At 36.8% G+C, this 27913-nt stretch overlaps 1 protein-coding gene across 1 annotated transcript in view; it reads right to left on the bottom strand.

The window, feature by feature from the left end:
* Positions 1-5301: 5301 nt before the first annotated feature.
* HSD17B4 (hydroxysteroid 17-beta dehydrogenase 4) overlaps positions 5302-27913 on the bottom strand; it is a 62981-nt gene continuing 40369 nt past the window's right edge. Inside the window, exons 18-24 of the mRNA XM_059873628.1 lie at positions 27546-27615; positions 23551-23657; positions 23157-23243; positions 20665-20754; positions 18047-18185; positions 7817-7944; positions 5302-5877 (exon numbers count right to left, since the gene is read on the bottom strand). Of these exons, the coding sequence (XP_059729611.1) occupies positions 5788-5877; positions 7817-7944; positions 18047-18185; positions 20665-20754; positions 23157-23243; positions 23551-23657; positions 27546-27615 (711 nt within the window). The 3' untranslated portion in view covers positions 5302-5787. The remainder of the gene's footprint in view (positions 5878-7816; positions 7945-18046; positions 18186-20664; positions 20755-23156; positions 23244-23550; positions 23658-27545; positions 27616-27913) is intronic.

The following is a 27913-nucleotide window of genomic DNA, read 5'->3' as shown; positions in this document are numbered from 1 at the left end:
ATTCAGAAAAAGAAAAATGACAAGCGGTTTCGTTCTGTTTTCCTCCTTCTTTTCTGCATTTACAATTTTGCTTATTGTATTTCATCACACATGTAAAAACAGACTGAAAAAATAATCAAAAATTCATTTAAAATATCTTTTGAGCTAGGAAAGTTGTATTTTTCCTGATACAGTCCTCAGGTGGACTCATTTTGTCTTCATGAAAAAAGAAACACCTAAAAACCCACATGTATTACATTCAGTCAGAAACTCTGCTACCTTTTATCATCATTTCTTAATAGGATTACAAGGCTCTCAGCACCAGAGCTATTATAAGCTCAGATAAGGTTACAGCAGATAACTATTGCATTTCCCATTGTTCATGAAAATCAGGCTGAGATTCATGCAGCAGAAGGCTGAACTGTGCAGAGCACAGACCAGCTCTGGGCAGAAGAGAAGCCGACACTGGGGAGCTGGGAACAGAAAGGTCAGGCAGCTCCAAGAGCGGTCAGGCAGCTTCACAAGCCTCATGGTCTTCACCTCAATGGAGAGACTACGAGTGAAGAAAAGCACACAAAGTGTACTGTAAGAGGAAAAATACTTGTGTACTGCTTTGAAATCTAACCTAGGCACATTGATTGAAAGAGACAGCAACTCAATTTCTATTTTCTATGTGTACTTGCTGTCCTAATAATTTTGGAAACACTAGCCAGATTGTAGACTCTTCGACTCTAGTATAAGATGAGTATGGTTCCTTTCTTTTTCTTTGTAAATGTGCAGGAACAGGAGACTACTTGAAATGAAACCTCAACAACTCACTACAATTGTTATTTTAGCATTTACAGTAACATATCCTTTTTTGTGTGGGCTGCAGTTAGAAACACAAACTGAGATAGGAACACAAACTTATGTTGACTCATTCCCTTTCATTTACTTAGTTCACGGTAGCATTCCAATCATAACTGTAAGACTTTTATGGGAGCTTCACTTGTCGTGACATTGAGTGAGATCCAGATGAAATCCAGGTTACCACAACGGGCTTTTCTTTCCCATTCCAAATTCAAATCTTCACAAACTACTGACTGCTGTGTTAACCTATGTTCATACTTCTTCTGACATGCTTTCACAAGACAACCGGCAAAATACAAGAAGAGCACAGGCAGGAAAAGGGAAAGAGGAAGAACTGGTTAAAAAGAAATGACAAATTCCATACACAAACTTGCTGATATTTTTTAAAACTATTTTATGAGTGTATGAGACGATATGCTTCTATAACTAGAAGTTCAGAAACATTTAATATTAACCTAAATGATATATTTATTCAAATGTGGGTATTCTCAATTGTTCTTTCAACTTCTGTGATTTTTTATTCCAGTGGAAAAAAAGCACTTGACATCATCAGGACAAATGTAGCATAGGGAAATATAAGGAAATTAGTATTCTAAAATGGCTCTTAGAAAGATGCACACCATTACACCATATAATTCAGACAATTTTGCATATTATTATACCTTGCTTGATTCTATCTTTGAGACACAGTGACCTTTCAATATGCGATTTAAGTTAGCAGACAATGGGAACTTTGATAGTATTTACTGAGAGACACAAACAGATGCACCTCTCAGAGCTCAGCCTGCCCACACATCTAAGATCCTATCATGCCAGTTCAGTGAACTGATTTTTAGACAGATGAAACATTTGAGTTGTATCATGAGGGTAGTATTGAAGTCATATAAATGAAACCACATCCATAGTCTACTTTATTTTTCCTAATTGACTTCATTTCTGCTGATGTCTGGTGCTTTTTAGGTCAGTCTGCTGAAGAAACAGCCAAGGGCCTAAAGGACAAAATTTCTTATTCAGATGAATTGTGGAGAACTCATTCTCACGCAAGTAGGAAGGTACACCAACTGAAGTAGAATTTAAAAATCCATAGCAGGAATATGGAGATATTAATATTTCCTTTTCTCCTGGCTTAAGCAAGATCGTTGTTCATGCTAGGAGGTTGTGTTATGTGAAAACAAAGTCATCACCTTCTGAATGCTACTCTGCCCTCAGGCATTGCGGAAGGAAAGAGAAGACATAACTTCAGCAACATTAACCTCTGTTGGGGTATATTGCATTATATTAGAGAGTCTTTTCCTTTAAAATATTATACTAAACTATTTTAAAATGCCTGTTTTTCCAATTTAGAATACTTTATTTACGATACCACTGAATCCTTCAGTTTCATAAAGCTTTTTAATTTAACAAAGTAACTGCTGACTGATAAAGAACCTTTTACAGGGAATGCTGCCCAATGAACCAGAATACAAATAACCATTAGGAGTGAGTTCCTGTAACGGGGGGTGGGAATAAGCCTTAGAGGAGACAACATCCAGATTCCTCTGCCTGAAGTTGCTCAAGTATACCACTCTCTCACACCTCTGCTCCTCCCCACTTTTACTAATTTTAACATTCTCTGAATATGAACACACTTGTCAACTTTTAAAGAGCTGTTAACTGTAATCATTGATGGTAGCTGGAAGGTGTATTGAACTCCTCTGAAACAAACTAATAAGAGCAATTCCACCGACTAGATAGCATAAACTTTCCCCATCCATTATTACTTTAATTGGAAAACCCATAAATGACTGAAGAGGACACATGTCAGTGGAATCACAATTTACTTTTTGGAGGATTGCAAGCCAGCAGGAAGACGGTAATGAGTGTAAGGAGAAGGGAAAAGAGAAATACAATGATACTATGCCATGTGTAGCAGTTACTCAGTTATTCTAGAAAGATGAACAACTGAATTCTTTTGTCAGTGTCATGAAACCTGATGTCCAGACTTTACATTCACATCCAGGCATCACTTTTTTCACACTATTAATCAAAACACTGTAACGCACATATGGCAATGCAGGACAGAAAATCTACTCTACATTAAAGAGATTATATGCACTGCTAAGAATCATACTGCTAAAATGCTTGCAAAACCCTCCTTATTTTCTACTAAATTTTGCAGTCTCACTGAAGAGTTATCTGAGCTGCTTGGTAAACAAGTGTGGCTTTGCAATCCAAGGCACTCATTGCTAACAAAGAAAGAATATTCAAAGAAGCAGCTACCTTGAAAGGAAAGGATGTTTCGCTGTTGCACATCTTTAGGACCTGCCACTACAGAGGTATTTTTGCAGGGGTATGACAAGAAAGGTCTTCAAAACCACTCCAGACAAAAGAGACATTGGAAGGTTTGAATACCCAATACCCTGAAGCAGGAAGGCTGTTCTAGATGAAAACAGCTGACAATCAGCCATGCTCGAACCACCACCTTCCAAACTGGCCAACATTTCTTTTCATAGATTCTCATAAAAATACTGAGTTTACTACTTGTTCTTGAGAATACTCCTAAAAGCCAGTAACCATAAACAGAAGATTTCCAAGTACTGGGAAGAAAACAAAAGCCAAAACTTCCAAACCACATCATGTATATATTCAACACAGCAAACTGACCTTATCTGCAGCAGTAAGCAGGTCAAATTACTATGATCAGCTAACTAGAACATTCTTAGGGTAAACACACTGGACTAGAAATAAAATCAACATGCCAAAATAATCAACAGTAGCTATTGAGGCCATGAAACAGATGCAATAATTAAACACCTGAGTTATACTCCTAAAAAGAGTCTATCACAATCCTGAGAGGTGTGCTCAGGTAGCCTGGGTATGGGAAGCAAAAGGAAGAACAGGACTTTCTGTTCCACTCAAGGTTAACATCTGTGACCAGTTCACTGTGTGGGACAAAGCTGAAGCCAGAGTAAAGATTTTCTGTCCAGCTGAAACTATGCAGGGTAGAAATTACAAGAGTAGCTATAAATCTTTCATCCTCAACCAACACATACCAAGACATTTAGTAAAATTATGTTCTTTAGTAATCTCCAACCTCTTAAATTGCAACAGATTTCAGTATTACCAAGTTCTCCCATCTGAATATTTTTGCTTCTCACTTAAATAGAGGAAAGAAAAAAACGCTTACTAACACTCTGTTAATTCATTGTGAAGCAGTACTTTCAGATTTCAGACTATTTATGGAAAAAAACCCCTCACCTGTGGAGAATTATCAAGACCATGTAATTTACAACAAATACCATATTCTTGTATGGATGTATTGGTAATTGCTTTCCTAGTCTCACAGTTAGTTACTTTTCTTTAATATACATAGTTTTACGGCAGTATATACAGATTTATAGGCAGGAAATATGTATATAAAAATCGGGGGTTTTGCTGTACTAGGTTCATGCATAAAATTACAAAGCTGAAATCAATCTCTCTTTCTCATACAATTTCTTCAGAGAAACCAATACAAGATCCCTTTACCTATTTGACACAAACCTGCTTGATAAATAGAAGCTGGGCAGTACAGGCAATTATTAAGTTGTACTATATATGAAAATGACTGCTATGAAAAAAGTAAACGGTAAGTGGTAAAAGGACATTTCTTCCATAATTTCTACTTGATAGCCTCTTTAAGATGGCAAACTTCTTATTTGTTCTCTGTCCCATCTATTCATGATGTGAATTACATGAAATACTTGTTGACATACTTCATGTTTCTCCACCTGAACCAAAGCATGGCTGATAGTGCAGCTGTGAAGAAATAAATTTGTTAAGAATATGACTTAGTATTAGAACATGTACAATTTATTCTCAAACTATCAAGCTCATCTGCAGCCCCACAAGGTTCTTTACTGGCTATAGTCTGCTCATAAAGTCAGGGAATGAAAGTACCTTCCAGTTATGGGATAAAAAACAACCCAAAGAATTTGAAGTTTCATCTTCTAAAAGATCCTCTGATCAAGAAGAAAAGCCTCAGATGGCCTGAGTTCTTCCATCTCCAAAAAGTAACAACACAGAACACGTCTGAAGGTGAAAAAAGATAACTGAGCATGCAAAATGTTGGTCACTTTGATGAAATCCAATTTCCAGGTGTTCATGTGACAATCAGTGATTAAAGCATACTTTCTTGAGGAATACATATGGCTAGAGATGCTAACTCAGTTCTGGCCATAGGCTCAAAATGAGGAATTCACTTCCATTTTCCCCAGCTGCCATGATGCCAGCCCTCATGAGAATGAATTTACATGAAGAGCAGTTTGGCTCTAGTGATGGATTTTGGCCCAGTGTTAATGCCTCTCACATGAAAAAGGTTCCCCTAGACAATAAATGTTAACCACTTTGTGATTTACAAGAGTAGCACATGAAAATGTCTAATCTATATGGGTTCCAAAGTTCCAAGAGGTTTTTTCTGGTGTAGGAAAAAAAAGCCCACAAAATGACACAGGGTAAATAAATGGAATTTACTTCCATCTTCCAGATACTTTGATACAATCATGAGAGCTTGAGACAAAAAAACATTAGTTTAAATAATAAAGCAGATAGACTCATAGAAACTAAGTCTATCTAAGGCAAGATGAATGAAGACTGACAGACACATAAAAGGAGATATTAATGAAGTCTATTGATTTAATTTTCTTCAGAATTAACATAGAAATATATGGTTCTCTGTAAGAACTAAATATATTTTATTTAGATAAAGATGTACAATCAGAAAAGTATGATTCTCTACCATTGCTGAGAAATTAGAAAGGGACAATAAGAAGAGTTATTTTCATTTCATAACTTCTGTCTACAGCAATTAAATCAGCTTGTGTATTAGCAGTATAATGAATCAGTACATTGATGTTAACTAGCCTGCAAATCATTGGTTCTGAACTAATTGAGTTTCAATCTTCTACAGTTCTTCACTGCTGTGGTAGATGATCCAGCAGTTCAGAGTTTGGCATAGTCTTTCAGGATCATTTCCAGTTTCTGGCTCAGCATGATGTTCCCCTTCACTTTTAGTTTACCAGAAAAGAATGCCTAAAAAAACAGAAGAGGGGGGGAAAACATGTATTCAACTGTTTACTCACAAACCAAAGAATCACTAGAACGAAAAAAGAATCCAAAGAATGGCTGTTTAGCACTTGGGAGAAAGCCTACAGTGCACAATGTTTATTGATTATCAGTTATTAAAAAAAACAATTCTAACACCATTCAGAACCAGATTTTTTTATCTGTAGTGCAGACAAGACCAACTCTGGCACACATGGGAAAAATTAAATAAAATAAATACAAAGCAACTTCAGTGGCCTCTGTTCCCTTCCACATACAGCACAGAGCATTTACCCAACTGTAAGACAAATGCCTTCACAGAATCTGATAGCAAAACTTCAGCAGGGCACAAAAAATAAAGCTCCTAGCATCATTCCCTCACACTACAAATATCCATATATCGTTATAGGAAATGAAAATGGAATGAAAAGGCTATATAATGAAAATTAAAGACCGAATGAAAATGTAAGCTACACACTCAAATTCGTAACGAATACAAACATAAACTTGCACAATGTATTACACACATATGCCAAAGAAATGCAATGGCTTTATACATAGCATATTACAACAAACAGGAAATAAGCAAGATTTTGTTGCATTTGTAAAGTCATAAATCAATCATTATTTTCACTTCAATGCTGGTATATTACCTTTTTTATTCTCCCTACTTCAAAGAGCTGTTTCAATCTAGTTCCTATTTTTTTAAAACTAGTTTTTCTTCCCAATGGCTTTGCAGTTTGAAAGCCCTTTGAAAGTTCCTTAAATGTTCTTTTGCATAGTTCCATTAGCTTGAAATACATTCAAATAAAGAATAGAGAGAGCCAGCAGAAAAGAATTTGAATAGATGCTTTGAGCTTCTTTAGATGGAAAACTTCACAGAAACTCAAAGGAAACAATAATGCCTAAACATAGATGATGTTCCTGAATTACAATCACTGTTCTTTAGCATTCTGATGATTACACATCAACATCTTGTTTGTTTATGGTTTATGCCTGCTGTATACAGAGAGTCACAAAGGATTTTACTCATGTCGTATGTGAGACTTATAAAAAACATTCACCGTGATCATTAGTCTCCAATTTACAATCAAAGTCTCCAACAACTTTTGCTGGAGATCAAAGAAAAGGAACTGTTTGATATATGATGAGCTTAATTAAAGTTTTCATTTGCTCAAGCTTTAATCTGTAAGCTGACATATTAAATTTGTGACAGTTTAAATTACTTTTACACGAGGCATTTTTATTAGTAAAATTAGTCATTTCAAGCAGTTGATTACTCCAAGAAGCTAAAAGTGCAGACCCAGATTACAGACCCTCCTTAAATCTTTATTTCCATGAAAAATTTAGGTTTAGGTAAATTTTGACCATTACATGCATGCATTGTCTTGACATTTCTCTGTGCTGCACTACTAGCAATAAAACAGACCACTGCAACAAACATCAACTTCCTGCAACATGACAATCAAAACAGCCTGAATGATCAAACTGACGAACCTGGAAAATTGTACACTGTGAAGTACCAGAAAGTAAACAAAGTCCTAACTTTGCACTGCCAGGCTTGATGTCACAGAATCACAGTATACTCTAAGTTGGAAGGGACCCAGAATGATAATCTAGTCCAACTCTGAAGTGAATGGCCCATACAGGTATTGAATCCACAGCCTTGGTGTTCTCAGGGCCCTGCTTTAGCCCTTTGTGGTTATTTTTGTCTTAAGATAATAAAGATGGCATAAAACCCCCCTCACACTTTCTGGCTAATTTAGTATGAGATACTGATGTGCTTGTACCCCATCTGACTCTGGTCTCCACTGTCAAAACATCCCAGGGTTTAGGATTTCAGAATGCAGTCATGAACTACAGCTTAATGTAAGGCAAATAATATGTCTACATACAAAAGAGTATGTCTGTGACATCCAGGCTTTACCTTTTGGGGGTTAATCTTTTGTTGTACCACATCCATAAAATCCTCATCTGAGAGAGTGAAGGTAGTGTCAGCAGAATTTCTGGCAGGTCCTTGATACACTGCTCCAGAGCCATTCTTTAAGTCAATTGCTGAGAAGCAAGAGCAAAGACAGTTTAATTTCAAAATAAAGATAAAATTTTCAGGTTTAAGAATAGTACTTTCCTTACTATTATTATAAAGCATCCAGTCTAAACTATCAGCTATCAGCTACTTAGAAAATAAATGAGGTATAATTCTTCTTCATCATTGAAAGAAAATAAAAAATTATTCCTGTACTGAAGGGGAGGGTGCTTACAGCAAGGACTTCAAAATTCTTGCAGCAATGGCAAAATCTATTTCCGAATGACACTGAAGATGCACAAGGTACTAATTAGTGCACTTACTGCAAAATGTTCAATTCAGTAATAATGTTCTAAAGTTCAAAACCAGACCTAGTTGTGGTCTGACAAGGCAAAAGTAGTGGTGTTCAAACACACTGCCCATTTTCCCTGGTCTGTCCCCCAGGCAACACAATACAGCCTACTCTACTTCATACAAGGAGTGTTTAAAGCCTTGCCAATTATTTGTCTTTCTCTCCTGGAAAGACAAAAATTCCTCCAGGTGCCTGTAGCTTCAGAGTGTTCTTTTTCCATGCCAAATGACCTGCCAAAATAATCTACTACAAAGCTAACACTATCAGGTATTGTGTCATTTTTTCAGAAGACTGTTTTGACAGGATGTGCTCTGCTGAGTCATTTCCAGATTTTGTGAATTCCTGTCTTTCCTTTACACCTTTGCCTCTTGATCCATCACGCCCCCATCCCACACATTATTCATGTGGATATTCCCGTAACAACATGCCATCTCTAATCACAGAATCATAGATGACAGTTGGTCGCTCTTCATGGACAAATTTTAAAGGCCCTTGTCTTAACATGGAGCTTTATTTCTGCACAAGCTATCTTAAGTGCCACTTTTTTCCAAATAATTTTTTGACAGGGTAAGGGGAACTATAGAGACTGGGAGTAGCTTCAGTGTATTTCATTTTCTGAAATCTACTTTAAGCAATATTTATCCAGTTACAACAGAACTAGAAAGAGACTGAAGTATACAACATTGCTCAGTGAGAAGTGACATATTGGATTATTATTTTCCAGTTGATTTTAAGGTAAATTATAAATCCTGGAACAGATTTAATGCATATCACTAACTTCAAGCAATATAGGAAGACATTAGAAAAGGTTACTGAGCACCAGATGAATTATCTGAACATTTGTGTTTGTGCGTAGGGGCTGTGTAACAACATCCTTGTGGCCCAGAACAGCTTCTATATGATCTAACATACCTGAGCCTTTAACATTGTGCCTGCATAACCTACAGGAGCAGAGTATTATTAGGAAAACAAAAAAAATCATCTACTGAATCACGAAATGCAAGTCACACACACTAACTAAAGTCTGAGAGTGGATACCAGCTTTCAGACTAAGTAAACCAGGCCTAACTGTCCAAGTGCTTTTGAAATACACCTCTACCCAAATGCTGCTAATGTTAAGCACCATACTAGTGTAGCCAAACTGCTCCCTTTGAGACAAACAGCAAGGTCAGCAAGCACTACAGATTAATTCACAAGACACAGACATGGTGTCTAGGATGCCTGCAGTTCCTAACCAACTGTTTTGAATTACTTCTGGACCTTAGGAATCCCTTTTTGTACTTCATTCTGCTGGCATTATTTTTTTTCCCTGTCCCCAGCATTCCTACACTGCTCCAGAAGGGACCCAGATACTGAAAATCTGACATACCATCTTCCCAAAACACAACTTCTTCTTCACTAAGTACTGGCTGACAAGAAATTTTTATATACTTTATTCCATCAGTCTCACCAGTGTCAGGTTGAGATGACAAAAGCAATTAAATAGGTGTAATGACTCAGAAAAGTTCTCACAACCCTTAAGTTTTATTTTGAATAGAGTATGTAATTAACAGTTGTTACATTGTTGTACATTAAGATATTACTTAACATTATTACAGTCCCTGTTCTCCTTCTCCATTTCCTAGCCAAATCCCATGACCATAATTTACCATCAATATCTACAATAACACTAACCTCTCAAAGCACAACCACACCTTTAAATTGCACAATCATGGCACCCATAATCAAGGTAAATCCTTTAAGTTTACAAAATCACAGAATGATTAAGGTTGGAAAATACCCACTACCTTAACAACTAGACCACAGCACTAAATGCCACATACAGCAGTTCCTTGAACACTTCCAGGGATGGTGACTCACGCCCTCGGTGAAAAAATTTATCCTGATGTTCAACATGAACTTCCCATGCTGCAGTTTGCGGGTATTTCTTCTTGTCCTGTTGCTGACTGACCTGTCCCAGCAGCAGCAGGAGAAGCCAACCCCCACCTGGCTGCAGCCTCCTTCCAGGCAGTTGTACAGAGCAGCAAGGTCTCCTCTGAGCCTCCTTTTCTCCAGGCTAAGCACTCCCAGCTCCCTCAGCTGATTCTCACAGGACTTGGGCTCCAGACCCTTCCCCAGCTCCATTGCCCCTCTCTGGACTCACTTCACCACCTCAAAGTCTTTCTTGTGAGGGGCCCAAAACTGGACACAGCACTTGAGGTGTGACCTTACCAGTGCCAAGCACAGGGGGACAGTCACTGTCCAGGTCCTGCTGGCCACACTACTGCTAATATAAGCCAGAATGCCACTGGCCTTCTTGGCTACCTGTGCATACACTGGCTCATGTTTAGCCAGCTGTCATCTAAAGCCTCAGATATTTTTCCACTGGGCAGCTTGCAGCTTTCAAGCCACTCTGCCCAGCCTGTGGCACTGCCTGGGGTTGTTGTGACCCAACAGCAGGACCTGCTGAACCTCATCCAATGGGCCTTAGCCCATTGATGCAACCCACCCAGATCCCTCTGCAGAGCTTTCCTACCTTCCAGCAGATCAACACTTGCACCCAAACTGGTGTCCTGTGAAAGGACTGAGGGGACACTCAATGCCCTCATCCAGACCAACAACAATGATATCAAAGATACTAGACTGGCCCCAATACTGAGCCCTCGGGAGCACCACTTGTGACTGGGTCCACTACCTCCCAGGTCCAGCCATCCAGCCAGTTTTTTACCCAGCAAAGATTACGACTGTCCAAGCTGTGGACTGCCACCTTTCCCAGGAGAATCCTGTGGGATACAGTGCCAAAGGCTTTGCTGAGGTGAGTCACCTGGTCATAAAAGGAGACCAGGTTGGTTAGGCAGGACTTGCCTTTTCTACACAAATGCTGGTTTTGATCCTGGCCCCTTGGTTCCCACATGTGCCGAGTGATCGCAATCAAGATGGTCTGCTCCATAACCTTGCTGGGTACCAAGCTCAAGCTGATCACCTCAAATCCTTACTCCCACCAGAAGTTAATCCTTACTAGTTACTAGAAATTCTCAGTTAAAAAAAAAAAAAAAAAAAAAAGGAAAAAAGAAAAAAAAAAGGACCGATCTAATGGTACATTCTTTTCCCAAAAATGTCAAAAAGTTTACTTCCACTTCCTCTAGATTCTTTGTAAATAACATTAAGATTTTTGATAGGGAAGAAAACAAAGAAAAAAAAAAAAACTAAGCAGCCACAAAAGCAAAGCACTCTGACAGCAAAACTGTCTTCTCTACAAAAACATGGAGAATGAATAGAATTATTGTTCCTTGAGCCATCCCATTTGGTAGGCTTCCTCATAAATGAGTTGCTTCTCTAATGCAAGTAGTTAAAAAAGGAAGGTGACACTGTAGAGAAAGAGTGATCCAAAACATATCAGATATTAGTATTTAGAGAAGGAAAGTAACTCCCCACCTTATAAAGAATTAAAAACTACCACAAAAACTTGCTCATTCAATTTTTTTGCAGGGCAATAAAACAACCAGAAAGATTAGAAACATACACAATCCACTTTCTTCCCTCCTGACCTACACCTAGGCTAGAATATTGAAAAGACAATTGAGACTAAAATAGAGCACTAGCTTGTGGATAAATAAACTAGCAAAGAAAGAAATAAGCTGAATGCCAGAACAGGTTCCAAGCATTAGAGCAGAAAAATCCTAGCTTTCCAATGACCAGAGACAGTGCCCCCTTGTTTGCCCTCTGGAATCCATTCTATTATGTATCTGGCAGAAAAGTAGAATCAAGAAATTCAAGTGAATTAAATGCTAGTTTTCCGTCAAATTTTTCTTCTTTTACTTAGATATGTAGGTGTTATAGTACAATGATTAAAAATCCATTCATTATTATCATTAAAAAGATGCTGTTATCAGAGATAAAATAAAAATAGAAGAAAATTCACATATATAAGAGTCAAAACACTAGATAAAAGAGTAGACATTGACATTTTATAGCAGGTTGTCAAAAACCTAGTATTTGGGGTAAGAATTTTATTTTTACTTCGAAGAGTACCTTACCCCTTCTAGGAGAAAATATTAACAGTCAGACTTTTTTTTTTTTTTGCTTGGGTTTTATACTGCTTTACAGTGGATAAGTAAGGGCTATACAAGACTCAACTGCTAACCAAATAAAAACAAGCATTACCCACTCTTCATTGCCAGAAGTCATATTGCATCATAAATTATTGAGCAATTTCACCTTAATTTATCAGCTGTTCACAACCAACTACATGCAACAATTTCTCCCCAGTTCTCATAACAAAGTTTTATTCTTCTGAGAACTGGAAAGGAACAAAAACATCTCCTGCCTTCAGCACTAACTTCAGTAACATGAAGAAAAGCAACAGACGGGCAAACTCTTCTGAGTACTGTTCTGAAGTGCCATTAACTATCCGCCAACAGATTTCAACAGCATTACCTTTTCTCTATGGAAAGCAAAGTTGGAATGAAACCTTAACTCTAAAAATATAAATAAATATTAATATTTTATAATGCCTGAAAAAAAGGGCTATTGTTGTATAGTAATACATATGCAGGAGAAAGCAAAGCATGCTTTAGGTAGTGAAACAAACTGGAAAAGGCTGGGGTGGGTTATCAATCAAGGTTTTTGTTAAAAAGTGAAGGTAGTTTCAGTACCACTACACATATTTCTGAGATATTGATACTTGCTTTACCTCTTTTAAAATGATTTTCAGCATCCTCTTGAATTAGAATAGCTTGTTTTTATACAGAAATACCACTAATTAAAGCCAGTTGTCAGAGATTACAGTTAAACATTGTTTACATAGCAGATGAGCTGCCCAAAATTTCACATACTGAGTGCACAGTCAATTGCTCTACACCTCTTCATGGCTTCACACCATCCACAGAGAACTGCACAGAAGGAAAGGCCACTGCTGGTTAAACAGACTAGTGTTATAATACTAGTGCCTCCATAAAGATGTCTCTCTGTACCAACAAAAGCCACATTCAATTCACAAATTTCACTTGACTTCTAAAAATCCTGGCTTACTGCAGAAAGTGGAGATCAGAATGTCACAGTTGCAGTTATAACATTAGAAATTAATGTAAATATAGTAAAATAAAATAACTTTTTGTTTCCTTAAAGTTTGAAAAATATCAGATTGATTGCATACACGAGAACAAATTTCACAGAATAAGAGAATCATTAAGGCTGGAAAAGATCTCTGAGATCACAGAATTCAAGTTTTAATTGATAATACCTTGACAACTAGACTATGGCACTGAGTGCCACACTCAGTTATTTCATGAACACCTCAGGGATAGTGACCCCAGCACCTCCCTGAACAGCCCATTCTTTCCATGAATAAATTCTTCCTGATGTCCAACATCAGCACCCCATGACTGAGGTCAATTTTTGCTGGTCCTGTAATTTCTTACCTGGGAGAAGAGACTGACCCTCACTTGGCTACAACCTCACTGCAGGCAGTTGCAGAGAGTGATAAGGTCCCCACTGAGCCGTCTTTTCTCCCCTCTAAGCACTTCTCCCTCAGCTGCTCCTCACAGAACTTGTGCTCAGACCCTTCCCCAGCTCCACTGCCCCTCTCTGAACATGCTCCAGCACCTCAATGTCTTTCCTGACCTGAGGGGCCCGGAAACGAACACAGCACCTGCCTGTGGCTGCTGCCTTCTCTTATCTGCTTCCTTCCCAGATCTGAAAAGGCTGAAGGACATTAGCAGAACATGCTGGAGCTACAACCATTGAGTATTTAGCAATGGGCTGCAGGGCCCAGACTGTTTCCAGCACTGTCAACTGCTGCACTCTTCACAAAAGCATAAAGCTATGTAAAAGTGACAAGTCAAAAAATTAAAACACAAGACAGAACAACTATATATCCAATTAAATAAGAGAAAGGTAGCCCAAAGAACCAGAAACAATGTTTGTAAAGGCCTAGGAGGCCCTTACAAAAGATAGATTGTTAATTAATTAACACCAAGTTACAGCTTAAAACAAAACAAAAAACTCAGCCAAAATAATACTCCCACCCACACGCAAGTTGTTTCAGTGACAACTTGTCAGGAATTTTGACCATACACTGAAATAGTATGTAATAGTGAACCAAATTGTGAATTGATTTTAGTGTCATATTTTCCTTTTTGCTGTCTTGTAGCTATGTACATTATGGGATTGACGCTCCAAAATGGCAATTTTACTTAGAAAAGACAGAAAGATAATTCAGAATTTATCTAATCTAGCAGCATAACATTTAAAAAAAGGATTTAAAATTCTTGCACACAGAAGATCAACTAATAACCACCAGGCTGAATTTAAATGTACAGTAAAGAAGTGCAATTCTATTAATTGAGTTGAGTAACATTAAAATCTGAAGCACCTTTGAAAATCAGTCAAAATAGTGACACTGAAATAAATTCAAGCTATAGCAAAGGTAACACTGTACTGTCATCTTCAGTTTTTAAAGTAAAAAATCAATTTGATGAAGACTAAAATTTCTAAATGTGTACGGAAGCTTACCTTGCATTAACAACTCAAAAAGCCAAGCATTCAAGTGACAAAATGACATTGTCAATGTTGGAATGTATGTATATTACATTGTCAATGTAATATATGTATATTCCAAACTGGCTGTCATTGCTCATCTGCATTACAAAAGTCTTGCTGATGACCATACAGAGATCTTCTAAAGAGCACATAAAGTCATAAATCCTTTAAATTATTGAGAATATCCTAACTGCAAGAAAGCTGTCTTCCTTGGAATGTAAACTCACAAACTACCATCTTCTTCAGCACTTACCATGGAAAATGAATTATACTAACATCTGGTAGAAGAGACACTTGAATACTGAGTAATAATGTAACATATGCAAACACGCAAAAATAATTAAGTTGGCAACTGCTGATAAATCTCAAGTACTTCCCTCTGGAAGGTCTTTTGCTTTATTTTTTTTTTGGTATATACTTTTTAATGGCAGGAAAGTGTCTTCAAATATCCCCCAAATAAAAATTTCATCATGCAGATACATATATAGCTTGCCATTAAAAATATGCCATTGGAGTTAAACAGACATCAACAATAGTAGGCTCTTTTTCCATGTAGGGACAGTGAAGGCTGACACTACAGTTGCCATAATTCCTAAAATTCTGCTAGTGAGTTTTCTTAACTACTTTTATACTGACAATACGAAATTTTAATATTTAGATTTTTTTTTTTGTAGCATTCTAACTATTTTAGTACTGAACAGCTTCTGTTTTCTTCATGCAAAAAGTTCTTGAAATTTAAGGCACACAAAAATATTCAGAAAACACATACACAGAAAGAGGATGACACAGAAAGTTCTTTTTTTAAAAAAGTGATATACAAAGGAAGTACTAGCATACTAATACTCCTAAAAGGAAAAGTAAACAACATTTTGTAGAAACACCCTGCTGGGTCACCTAGATATTTACCTTCAACCTTACCTATTTACTACACTACAGAGACTACAGTAATTCATAAGGAACTGATCACCCTGTAAAAATTTTCACAGTAACTTTTCCAAGCTTCTGGAAAAGTTTCATTTCAGCTCTCAATAGCAGTCAGCAACGGGAAATGTTTAATATATTAGATTAGGTCCTCCAGCCTCCATCCCACAGGGATCTTTAAGTTTTTTTTCCAAATGAATATAATAGTACAGAAAATTTTCAATGCAACAGAAGCAGAGGGAACAAGACAAACAGAAACTATGTCTATTTAATTCCTTTTAGTTAGAGACATATGAACAGGAAGAAAGCAGTACCTTCTTCCTACTGCTTCAGTAGGAGAAGCAGGAGAGGACAAAAGGCTGACTATTGATTTATTCGAAGCAGGAGCACTCTCTTGATCTGAATACAATAGCAAAAGCATTCACCTGTTTCCCCTCTAATAAAATGCATTCTCAGGAGGCAAGTAAGGGCACTGCTCAGGCCTAAATCTCTAAGTGTGCTTGTTCTGCATTCGGCAATTTGCAGTTTCAGAAATTCCTGAGTGAGAAATTTTAGTCATACCTTGAAACACCCCTCAGCAGATTTCTCCTCCATTGACTTGTCCCTCTGTTCTCTGGACATATATAATATCGAACTTAGGTGATCAAGAAATCAAATGATCAATCAACCTGAAATAGTTTTCTAGTTGTCATTATAAACATGACCATCACTTGTATCAAATTTAGTTACACATGAATAGTATCTAGCTAGACAGGACTGATATGGAGTACAGAGTGACTGCTCAACAAACACAAATTTCCACTTCAAGTATTCTGGAGTTTAACCAATGCACTTCTAATTATCACCTAAAAACATAAGCAAAAACACAAGTAGAACTTCACAAGCCTTCTCTCAAAGTTCTAACCATGTCCATAATTTAGACTACTTCATGCAAAAATGGAAAACTGCAGACAATAGAAATGATTAAGAGCAGTAATGAATTTTAAGACAGAATGTCTGAGTTGGATTATTCAGTATTTCCCTTGTCTCATTTTGATGTATAGACAATCAGCTTGCATAATCCCAACAGGTATATTCATAACATTTATTAACTTCTATCCAAATGGAAATCACTCTTTATCCCTCAAAAACTGCCTAAAAAGCAAGGCAGCAACTATCCTGATCAATTTCTATATAATATTTTTCCTGAAAATTAACAACAGTCTTGCTACTCAGAATCTCTACTGGTCAACATTAGGAAAGGATTAAGTGAAATTATAGGCTTCTAAATTGCTCAACAATAGTTTAAAAATGTCACAGTGTACAGAACAAAACCTAATGGCAGACTTGATCAGACCTACTGTAAGTATCCCCACCCAGCCTGTCAAAGGGCAGCCCCTTCACCAGCATTGTCCCCAAAACTCTTTTGAGTACATCCAACCACTGGGACCAAACAAAAAGAAGTCTAAGCAACAGGCTTGACCCAGACTTTCATTTCCCTACAAAAAGGCCTGGAAGGTACAACCTCACTAAGCTTTTTCTCTTTGGAAAATCTTTACACTCCACCAATAAAGCAGTAGACATGTCAACTAAAAAACCAAAGAGAAAATTCCAAAGATAAAAAAATCTAGCCAATTAATAAAAGAAGATTTGGGGTTGTTTTCAAATATATATATCTGTAGAAAGAGAGCAAAGGAGAATTTAAGAGGAAAAGATTTTTGAGGAAGTAGCTTTCCCCTGTCAGACCACTTAATTCTATTATTCATTTAATCGGGAAAAAGTTCTGCTGTGAGCCATTGCTATTACAGGCTTTAGCTTCTCATCATCAATCACTCCCATGCTTAAACTATGGGAAATTATGATTATGCCTCCAATAACCTTGATCTCAGAAAGTTTAAATGGAAACAAATTGGGTTACATTTTCACTGAAGTGACAGAACAATGCAGTAGAAATAATTACTTATTTGTTTTAGATCAGTTAGCATGTACATCACCAGCAGACTAATTACTGTAACACTCCTACTCGGCTAATTTAGCATGCTTTCCTAAGTGCAGTGGCAATCCAATCTGGAAAATGTAAATGGAAATGCACTGAAGTTCTAAAGGATGATATAACCTATGCCTGCATCTATATAGGCAAGTTACAGAAGTATGTTCCTTGAAAGATTAGTACCTGCAAAGTTTATCTGACCTCCTTGTCATTTGTCCACCCAGAATACATTCAGACCTGTAGGTCCCACTGCATATTCATCTACTACGCTATGCTTAGTTCCAAGCTATCAGTTTAATTAGAATGATTACAATTAATCCCACTTCATAGCAAAAATGCATTGGGGTATCACATAAACAATACAACTTACTCCACTGCACTGCTGTTTTTCCATCTTTAGTGATGTCCCACTGAAATACGGCATTTACTTTCTTTACCAATTCATTTCCCATCTCTTTTACACGACGACCAATTTCTTCAAACACAAGGTTACTTTGCAGCCCTTCAGCCTTAAAAAAAAAAAAGTATGAAGAATTTAAAATTGAAACTTTGTTAAAAGGTACTGAATATGTAACTTTCCAGCACTCGCTTCAACTACATCAGAATTATTAAATGCAACTGAGATTTTTTTTCTGCCACAAAATAACCATCTCTAGCCACCATCAGCACTAAAGAAAGAAAATGCTTCATTTCAAATTTTCATTTAAAATTTTTTCAAATATTATTTTTCAAATATTATAGTTTTTGTCATTTAAGATTACAATTTGAGACATGTTTTTTAATTAGTGTGCTAAAAGTTTCTAAATTTCCCTTTTATTCCTTTGGATGACAACCACCGCCACTTTTTCTACAGTGAATGTTATGTTAGTTTTCAGAACAAAAAAAAAAAAAAAATGCTTTTACCAGTATATTACTTTGACATGAAAGATGTTTAAAACATCTGCATTATGAATACAGTCAAAACTCCGGTGCAGACAAAATTTAACAGTGGGATCAGCTACAGTTGGAAATTTACATTTCCAACTTTTCCAAGCACATTATTTTGCAAGCCTTTCACTGTCTTTCTTTTAACAAATATTTTTTGGATAAAAGGCTTCACTTTAGGGAAGCTACTTCAGCGACATTTTTTGTCTAACTGGAACTGGAGCAAAGGAAGTCGCAGACCTTTCGTTATTCGCTGTACCTACATGTACAGCAGAACATAAGACTTCTCAGGCTGCTATTTTGTCACCTCTTTGGTTAAGCCTAATATTTTCCATCTTATTAAAGGGTTCCCAGTGGCCTTTAAATTTGCCAATCTTCACTCAGTCAGGCTGGCTTCCCTGGTGGGTATCTGACCCTGTCAGCAAATTTCTGCCAAAGCACCTTAATTTCTCAGAGTAAGTTTAAAGAAGAACACCTGTTCTGCCAAGTTAAAAAAAAAAAAAAAGAAGAAGAAGATCTGAGCAGTTTAAAAAAGTTCCAATGTTTGAACTTCATTCAACAATTCAGAATGTCTCAGAAGATTAAACACAAGCAGCAAAAAGAAACAGGTTCCTGGATAGCTCATAGAACCCTAGGATGGCCTGAACTGGAATGAACCCAAAAGATAATGTAGTTCTAACCCCCTGTTGGGGGGCAGGGACATTTTTCACTAGACCAAGGTGCTCCAAGCCCCATCCAGCCTGGCCTTCAACACTTCCAGGGAAGAGGCAGTCACAGCCTGCTAGTTTCTCTCAGAAACCTGTTCCAGTATCTCACCAACCTCACAGTAAAGAATTTCTTAAAATTTAATCAAAGCCTATCCTCTTTTAGTTTGAATCCATTCCCTCTTATTCTGTCACTACATGCTCTTGTGAAAAGCTCCTCTTTGTCTTCCTTCAGGTAATAACAGGCCACAACTAGGTCATCCTGAAGCTTTCTCTTTTCCCAGCCGAACAAACCAAATTTTCTTAGCCTTTTCTCATGGGAAGGGTGCTCAGTTTCCCTATTTCCTTGATGTCCTTCCTCTGGACTCGCTCCAACAGGTCAATGCCCCTCCTGTGCTGGGGACCCCAGAGCTGGATGCAGAATCCCCTCCCTTAAGCTGCTGGCCACACTGCTTTGGATGCAGCCCAAGTATCACCCCGTATTCCGCATTCTGTGATCAAAAACTTTATATGAATGTCACTATATCAGTATTTCATAAACTCCAAAGCATTAAAATTTCATTGCTTGCATGCAGGAATCAATAGGGGGAAAAGATAACAGTTTATTAAGGCAATGCCTTATTAATAAATTTAACAAATATGCATTTAGACCACATTACTCACTATTGCATATACATTTCTGTGTTTTGTGGCAAGTACAGTACTCGAGGCTTAAGGCATGCATGCATGCAAGGGATTTTTTTAAATATACATAGTATAAAGAGTATACTGTGTGTTAGGCCTAACCACAAGTATAAACAGCTCTCAGAGTCTTATTTCAAAATGATTCAGCAATGAAACTTCTTTTCTGTAAGCATGTTATCCCATTTTCACTTATGCTAATGCCTTCTTGCTCCTTTCCCTGTGTCTCTGAAAAAACTGAGAAAGGCCACACATTTTTGCATCCTACACAGAGCTTGATCTTCAACATCTACAAAAAAATAAGAAAAGCATTGTTCTACAGTTACATATCCAAATTACACTAAATAATTTCTATTTTGAGCTATGCATGTGGCCCTCACTGGTATATGCCCTTCCTTGTTTTACAACATACAGCACAATGCTTATCCTGAGAGTTCAATTAGCATCAAGCACAACAAACATCAGCATCCAGTGTAAGCAACTGGAATTTTCCTCTCAAACAGAACAATTAACATCTGTATCTTAAACAATGTACATGTTAGCGTCTCTGAATTTGTAACTCCTCTGAATGCTGCAAATTAGATTGGTAAGAGACCTAAGTATTTTTCCTGTGTTTTTCACCAAAATAAAGCCAAAGTGTGCTTCTCCGCAAGTTAAGACTTCCATTGCTTCCACCTACCATCAGAGACTCTCGAGCAGAAGGCTTTTCCAAGGCTGGTACTAGATCCACATAGCCCCCTGCAATGGCAACTTCTCCAGTCTCCTTGATCTGTAGTGGGGGAAAAATACATTAAAGAGATGATTTATTTGCAGAAAGTCACAAAAGAAGGGCATCTAAGGAGTATTCCTGATATTTTAAAATCAGAGATGTAAGAGAAAACATAAAAGTTACACAGTGAAAAAAATCACCTCATAAATGTGCTGTAGTCTTGAGGCAAATTGTTATAGTATGTTTTCCAAACAACTCTTCAAGAAAAATAATTCTTTTCATCTGGAGAAATTGTACCAAAATATATTGCTGGTGTTCTGCTCACAAAACAGTTGAAAAACCTTATTTACCTCCAGTGTTACAAGTTGCTGTCAATATTTCTTCATAAATAGTTCTTAGAAAGACATTGTTCTAAAATGTTTTTCCTTGAGGTAGATATTCAGTTGTCAAGAGTCCATTTAGACAATTTCACTATCTCCACATGCCTTATACTTCAACTTGCACTAGAAACAGCTTTTTAAGGATTGCAAACAAGGAAGATTACAAAAAGAATGATGGAAAATACTGGAATTCCCCCCAGTTTAATTTTTTGAAATAGTTACTTCAGATTAGAAAATGGGTTTCAATCTGGTATTTTCTCTTTGAGGGATGTGACAAACCCTACTGACTTATGGCAGCTAACAGAAGACAGCAAATTGACGCATTGATAATGCATATAGAGAAGTGTATGACAAATAGCCAAACTGGAGAAATATCAAGTATCACAGCCTAGTTTATTGCACTACATTAACTATTAGTCAAATCATGCCTAACAGCTCATCACCTGCTGCCACTGCACTTCAGACAATGCTGAAAATGGATTCAAACCACCCTCTCAAAGCTTTAAGTCCATCTATAGTTTGATTTCACCATAGTTCATTTCAGCACAAAGATGGATTTGGTTCATACAAATCCAACATGCAATAAGAAACAAAACTTTGCACACCTCATAATTGTTTAAGATGGTCTACTATAATCCTGTTAAACCTTGTAATTTCTATCCAAAATGAGTTACTCCGAAATTGTGGAAGAAAAATCCTTAGCAAAATTCACCAAAACTCTACATATTAGCAATTACTAAACCAAGCATAATTACAAATTTTGCCTTTAAACACAGCAGAACAACTCACCCTGCTTACAAATTTGGAAGGGCTTGGAAGCATATTATGAATTCTATTAACTAACATGGTATATGGAAACCATCAAAAGTAAACATACAACTTCTAGATTCTGTCAGGATTGGGTGATATTACCTTTTAAATATAGCTACAGTTATTTTCAAAGCTCACTTGAGGCACCAAACCACCTCATTTTCTACCAGCAATTAGAAATGAAGATTTCTAAGAAATGAAGATACACAGCAGTCTCTGCATTGGTACCATTCTGAAATTTTGTAGCCGCTACCACCCATCAGGTCTTCAAACAAAATTTGCCTCCTTCAGTCAAGGTATATCCCAGAAAGCTGCATGAATACAGAATTCCTCCATTCCTATGATTACTCTCCTTGTTTGATTTTGCCTGCCCAATCCCCCATGCAGCTGCAAATATACCTGCAGCCCTACTCACTAATCAAGAGCTGGCTACATTTTTATGGAGATGAGGCTGAAAACTTCGGGCAGCAAAGCAATGTAACTCTCACTGCATAAGCCAAAGCAAATATTGACAAATACCAGTATCAAATCATAGGTAAAGAAAGTGAAAATGTCATATGATGCTACATAAGTGAAGACATTCACTTTTATTTTTTGTCCTTTACCTGGAGTTTTACCCTTAGTTCCCAATAAGTTCCCAGTAAGGTTGGCATGGAGACAACCATTACAGGATAGCCACACAAAATGTTACTAGCAGGACCAAAGAAAATAGAATAATGCAAACTCAGATCTCATAAAAGTGTAAACTGTTTAATTGTAGTTACTATGTTCAACTGCTATGAAATTTCCATTTTTAGGAAGCTGCTCTGTGTAGCTGCAGCTTAAATTTAACAATCTAAGCTAAATCCGCAGCACACTTACATGCATAAACTGTTAAGAGCCGATTAAGACAAATAAATGTTAAAAAAAAAAAAGATGAATACACAAAGTTATGAGTAACTCCAGAAAACAAGCACACACTATGATGACCTGAGGATAACTTTTTTTTAATATTTTTCATTTTCCCCAGTGGAAAAACACAAAAAATGCAAACACAATGAAAAGAGTCCTCATTTAATACAAGGGTATTAAGTGATTATAATGGTACTTCTATTAGAATGTTAGTGACACCATAAAGTAAGACTATTTCATTCTATTTACTTCATTTCTTTACAAAGCCTTTGCCAATGGTGTGCTGCTTAAAGAGTCATCTTTTATTGCTCCCCCTCATATCCTCAGTCTTTTAACCAATACATCTTTCTCTGAAGCCCACAGTGAAGAGATTGTTCTGACCTTGGTCTGAAAATGGACTCTATTTCCTTCCTTCCACATTTCTGTTTGCAAAGTTTCCCCTGGATAGACTGGCTTCGCAAAGCGAACCTAAAAGAAAAAAAAGAAAAAAAAAAAAGTGGGCTTGCAGAAAGATTTGTCTACTATACGTAAATGCAAAGCTTAAACACATTGGCTCAACTACAATGAAAAAAAGAGGAAAATTAAGTCAACTATCAATGTAGAAAGCCTAAATATTTAAGCAAACATAAAAGAGGCATTAAAATGCATACAGCTGTAAGTAAAAGCAATTCTGGCAATTAAGACATCATGAAAGTCTTCCCCCACACTTAAGATTTCTTTTGGCACTAAAACAGAAAAATCCAGGAAATTTACTGCAAAGAATGAACACACAGACCTTGATTGCCTTGAATCTGTTCACGTCATTATTTGCAAACTGCTTCAAAACGTTCCTAGCAGCGAACCCAAAGGTGCATAGTCCATGAAGTATAGGCTTCTTAAATCCTATTTAAAGAGGTAACATTTTAGCATTTTTAATATTAGGACCTTGAATGCAGCTTCTATTAATAGCTATACCTTATTCATAGTATTTTCCTCCATTAGTGTTCTTAATCCTTTTTAACCTAATTTATCTCAACAAAAAAAGTGTCTGTTATTATTTATTATTTCCTCTACTTTTGGGCAAAGGAAAGTGGTCAGTGACAAGCTGGACTCTTAGCACTGCCTGTGCTCTGTGAGACTCAGAAGTAGAATTAGTCCCAGTCTATAGAGGTGACATAATAAAAAACAAGGATATTATCTGTTTTAGTATGCATGCATAGGCACACCAGACATGCAGTTAAATATAAGTATGTACATTAAGGGTAAGAGGTACTGTAATCATTAAAAAGTGGCAATACTAAGATTATTTGATACGTCCTATTTTGAATTCCTATTCATGGCTGGCCAAAGCCGCCTAATACAATACCTGCTTCAGCTTTAGGATTAATTTACCTTTATTTAGAAATAAAAATAAAAAAGACAAGAAAAGAAAACTTGCAATGTTTTTCTGTTTTTTTTTTATACTGACATTTTTGTCAAGTTCCCTCAAACTCCTATGCTTTGAAGCAGGAGCTCAACCTTGGCAGAGGATAAGCTTTATATTAGTGTTGCAACTTTTTCCACTACTGTCAAAATCTGACAAAATAAACCTTTGAAAACTGGCCTCAGATTTGCTGAAGTGCAACTGTTAAGTTATAAAGATGCTGCTTGTATATTCTGATTCCTCTAACAGGTTGTTCTGACCTGACAAGGCAGGTAAACAGTAATTGATCACACTTGCAACAGCCCACGGAACCCAGACAGAGCTGTCCAGCTCTGGCACTGAAACCAGTCACTTTGCCCAGAACTTGTATGCTACTCTTGTCTGACAGGGTCTGTTTTTCTTGAGCTCTTAACAACTTCTCATTGCATCTACACAGCACAAAATGTTCTTTCAAGGAACAACAACTGGAAGACAAACCAAAAGCAAAACAAAACAAACAAAAAAAGAGGAGACGGGAGAAATTCTAGCCAGCAAAGAAACGGAAGATGTAAAAGAAAACAAGCCACCATCAAGACAGAAATAAAATGCCACAAGGACACCATCCTAGCTTTGGCTGAGCTATAATGAATTTTCCTCTCTAGTAGCTTGTACAGTGCTGTGCTCTGAATTTAGTGTGACAGTAATGCTGAAAATACACTGATGTTTCAGCTGTTGCTAAGTAGTGTCTAACATATGCCAAACACTCTTCTGTGACCTATGATCTGCCACCAAAGAGGTGGCAGAACCTCATGCTCAGGATATAAACTGGGGGAAGCTGGCCAGGAACTACTGATTATGGCTCGGGGATGGGTTGGGCATCAGTCAGCAAGTGATAAGCAAATGTGTTGTGCACTTGCTTCTCTTGGGTTTTACTCTTCACTTCTCCTTTTCATTATTATTTGTAGTAGTAGCAGCAACATTAGTATTATTAATATAATATTTTACTTTGCTTCAGTTATTTAAGTGTTCTTATATCAACCCACAAGTTTTACCTTTTTTTCTCTGCAACTCTACTCTCCATCCCACCAGGAGTGGGGGTGGGAGAGGAAAGGGAAGGGAAATGAAGGGAAAAACAGGCAGGGGAGATGTAAGGAATGAGCAGGTGGCTGTGTGCTAACTAGTTGCAAGCTGAAGTTAAGCCATGGAAGATTCAATGCTGGAAAAGATGGGAATTACGAGACCAAAGGAAGGACAATGCTAGCAGAATTATGGGTGACAAAGAGAAATTTTGTCACATTACATTAGAAGACAGGACAAAATGGCAGGCTTAAAGGAATATGGGTCTGTTGTCTCACTGTTAAGTATTCCAGCCTGACCACTTTGTCATTTCTTTCCCACAAAATGTTTGAGTATGTACACTTTTAATTGCACTCTATTTTGTATACAATGGGAACTGTTCTAAAAGCACAAAGTTACCATGCAGTCAGATTACTGCACTATTGTAACATCATCAGTTTTCAGTATCTCTCATTCAGAATGTTATAGTGACATCTAGCTCTTTAAAAACTCAGTTCAATTCACTATGCAAGAACCGGAAACCACCCACTCTATTCAGAACTCAGAAACAGCCAAATATACTCAATCCTGTTTTACCCATTATTTTCTTTATAAAACTAATGCATAGTTGAAGAAAAATTCCATTAGCTAAATTCTGTTTCTTTGTATCTGGACTGAAACAAAATCAAAGTAAATATTGCTTTCTAGTATCTGGAAACACAAGACACAGGAATAAAGGCACAAGAATATAAACAGGTATTTTCACATAGTTTATGTCTTCTGAAACATTACCCACATGAAGTCTTAACAATAATCCAGGAATGACCTGAATGCATTATGCTGAATGCTTCCCATGCACACTGGTGGGAACCAGTAAAGGAAAGCATCCAGAGATTGTTACATGACAAGAAGGTGTGTGAATAGATCTGAAGGAAAATAAACATTTGCACACCTAGAAAAAAAAATTGTGGACTACCTCCACAGTCATTTTTTCTTTGATAGTACTTGCATTTAGTATAGGTACAGAACTATCATAGTTCCAATATCAGCACAGTAGTTTTATGTTGAGACAAAGGGACATCTTATCTACAGTATTAATTTCATTTTCCCTGTCTATGTGCCAGTGCTCTTTGTCTGAGCAGGTAGAAGATCTCTACTTCTCTTATTTTGTTAGGTTTTTAAAGTATTATCATCATTATTATTCCAAACAATGGGTTTTCAATTATAAACATGTATTTCTCATCTCCATAATCATCATTAACAAACCATCATAACAAACAGAATGCTTTAACAAACCAGGGAAATCTCTTCTTGGACCCTAGTATTTGACAATCATTACTTATGAACACAAATTTACATAGAATTATACAAAACTGAGTTAACAAACGAATTAGTATGCATTTATGAAAGATAATTTTCAAATGTATGTTAAGTGTGATCTGAACAAGGAAACATAGCTCTGCTCTATTTATCTTGATAAGAACACCATACCATGATACTTGCGTATTAAAAAATTCATCAGGAAACCACAGACTAATTGTTACAGATTAGTAGGCTCACATAATGTTTATGATGAAGCCATACATATTCAGGAAAATTTTTTAAGTAAATCAAATTGCTGCCTTCCCAGAGTAAACAAACTGTACTACTTACAAGGCCTGAAAATATGCCAGAAAAAATAACTTTACAACACGATTTCAAGAAAACACCCTTTTTCATTAATTGCATCTCTTCAAGAATTAGTGCAGTCTCTGATCAGGTGCTTTAGTATGTAGAATTCTGTAAATTAACAAGCTAATGCACTAGCAAGAGGTGTAGTTAAGCAATCTTAAAGGAAAGAAGTGCTAACAAGCTCCCTCTCTCCTGCCCTCCTGGGTTTATTGGGATAGAGAAGACTACATTGAAGAACAAAAAGTTCCACTGAGACCCACATAATCTCAAAATTATTCAGATGGAAAGAACTACATATCAGAGAATTTACGGGATTTCTTCAGAAGCTTTGATAGTCAATTATTTCTGCTTATGAAACAGACACTGTGAAAACAGGATAGCGGCAAAAAACAAGATCTAAAGGAAAATAGCTTATAAAGTATGCTTCCGTTTTAAGTAAACTCCAAGCACCATTCCCCATTTCTAGCTATAAGAAGCAATGCCTCAAATTGAAGTGTCATGCAGAACTTTCAAGTTATTTAACTGCTGACTCTAAGAACAGCTATAAAACAAGCACTGCTTTTTCCAGGTTGTTAAAGACGTAAATAATGAAAAATAGATAAAAATACATTTACATTATCCTTCATCCAAATATTAACACAATGGTATTCCCATCGGCTCACCTCCAAGAGCAGCAAAACTTGGATCCACATGTAAAGGATTCCAATCCCCACTCAGTCGATACAAGGCAGCCTGCAGAAACAGGAGTCACAACAAGCAGAAGTCACAGGGAAATTCATAACAGATTAAGAAACATATCACAATCTATTTTACTAGTCCTTACATAATATCCTCTACAACAAGGCATGTAAAACGTAAACTAATTATTACTGTTTTCTTTGACAAATTTATCCACAGTGTAAAACAGAAGCAAATATATGATTTTTTGGAATAACATACAAACACAGTACCATGTTTTTCCAACAACAGATTCATCTTACAGGGACCAGAAATACTCTTTTTTTCCTTTTAAATTATTATATACTTCTCT

This window comes from Haemorhous mexicanus, chromosome Z (assembly GCF_027477595.1).
Source record: "Haemorhous mexicanus isolate bHaeMex1 chromosome Z, bHaeMex1.pri, whole genome shotgun sequence".
Lineage (NCBI taxonomy): Eukaryota > Metazoa > Chordata > Aves > Passeriformes > Fringillidae > Haemorhous > Haemorhous mexicanus.
Note: the sequence above shows the minus strand (reverse complement) of the source record. Positions and strands in the feature narration are given on the sequence as shown.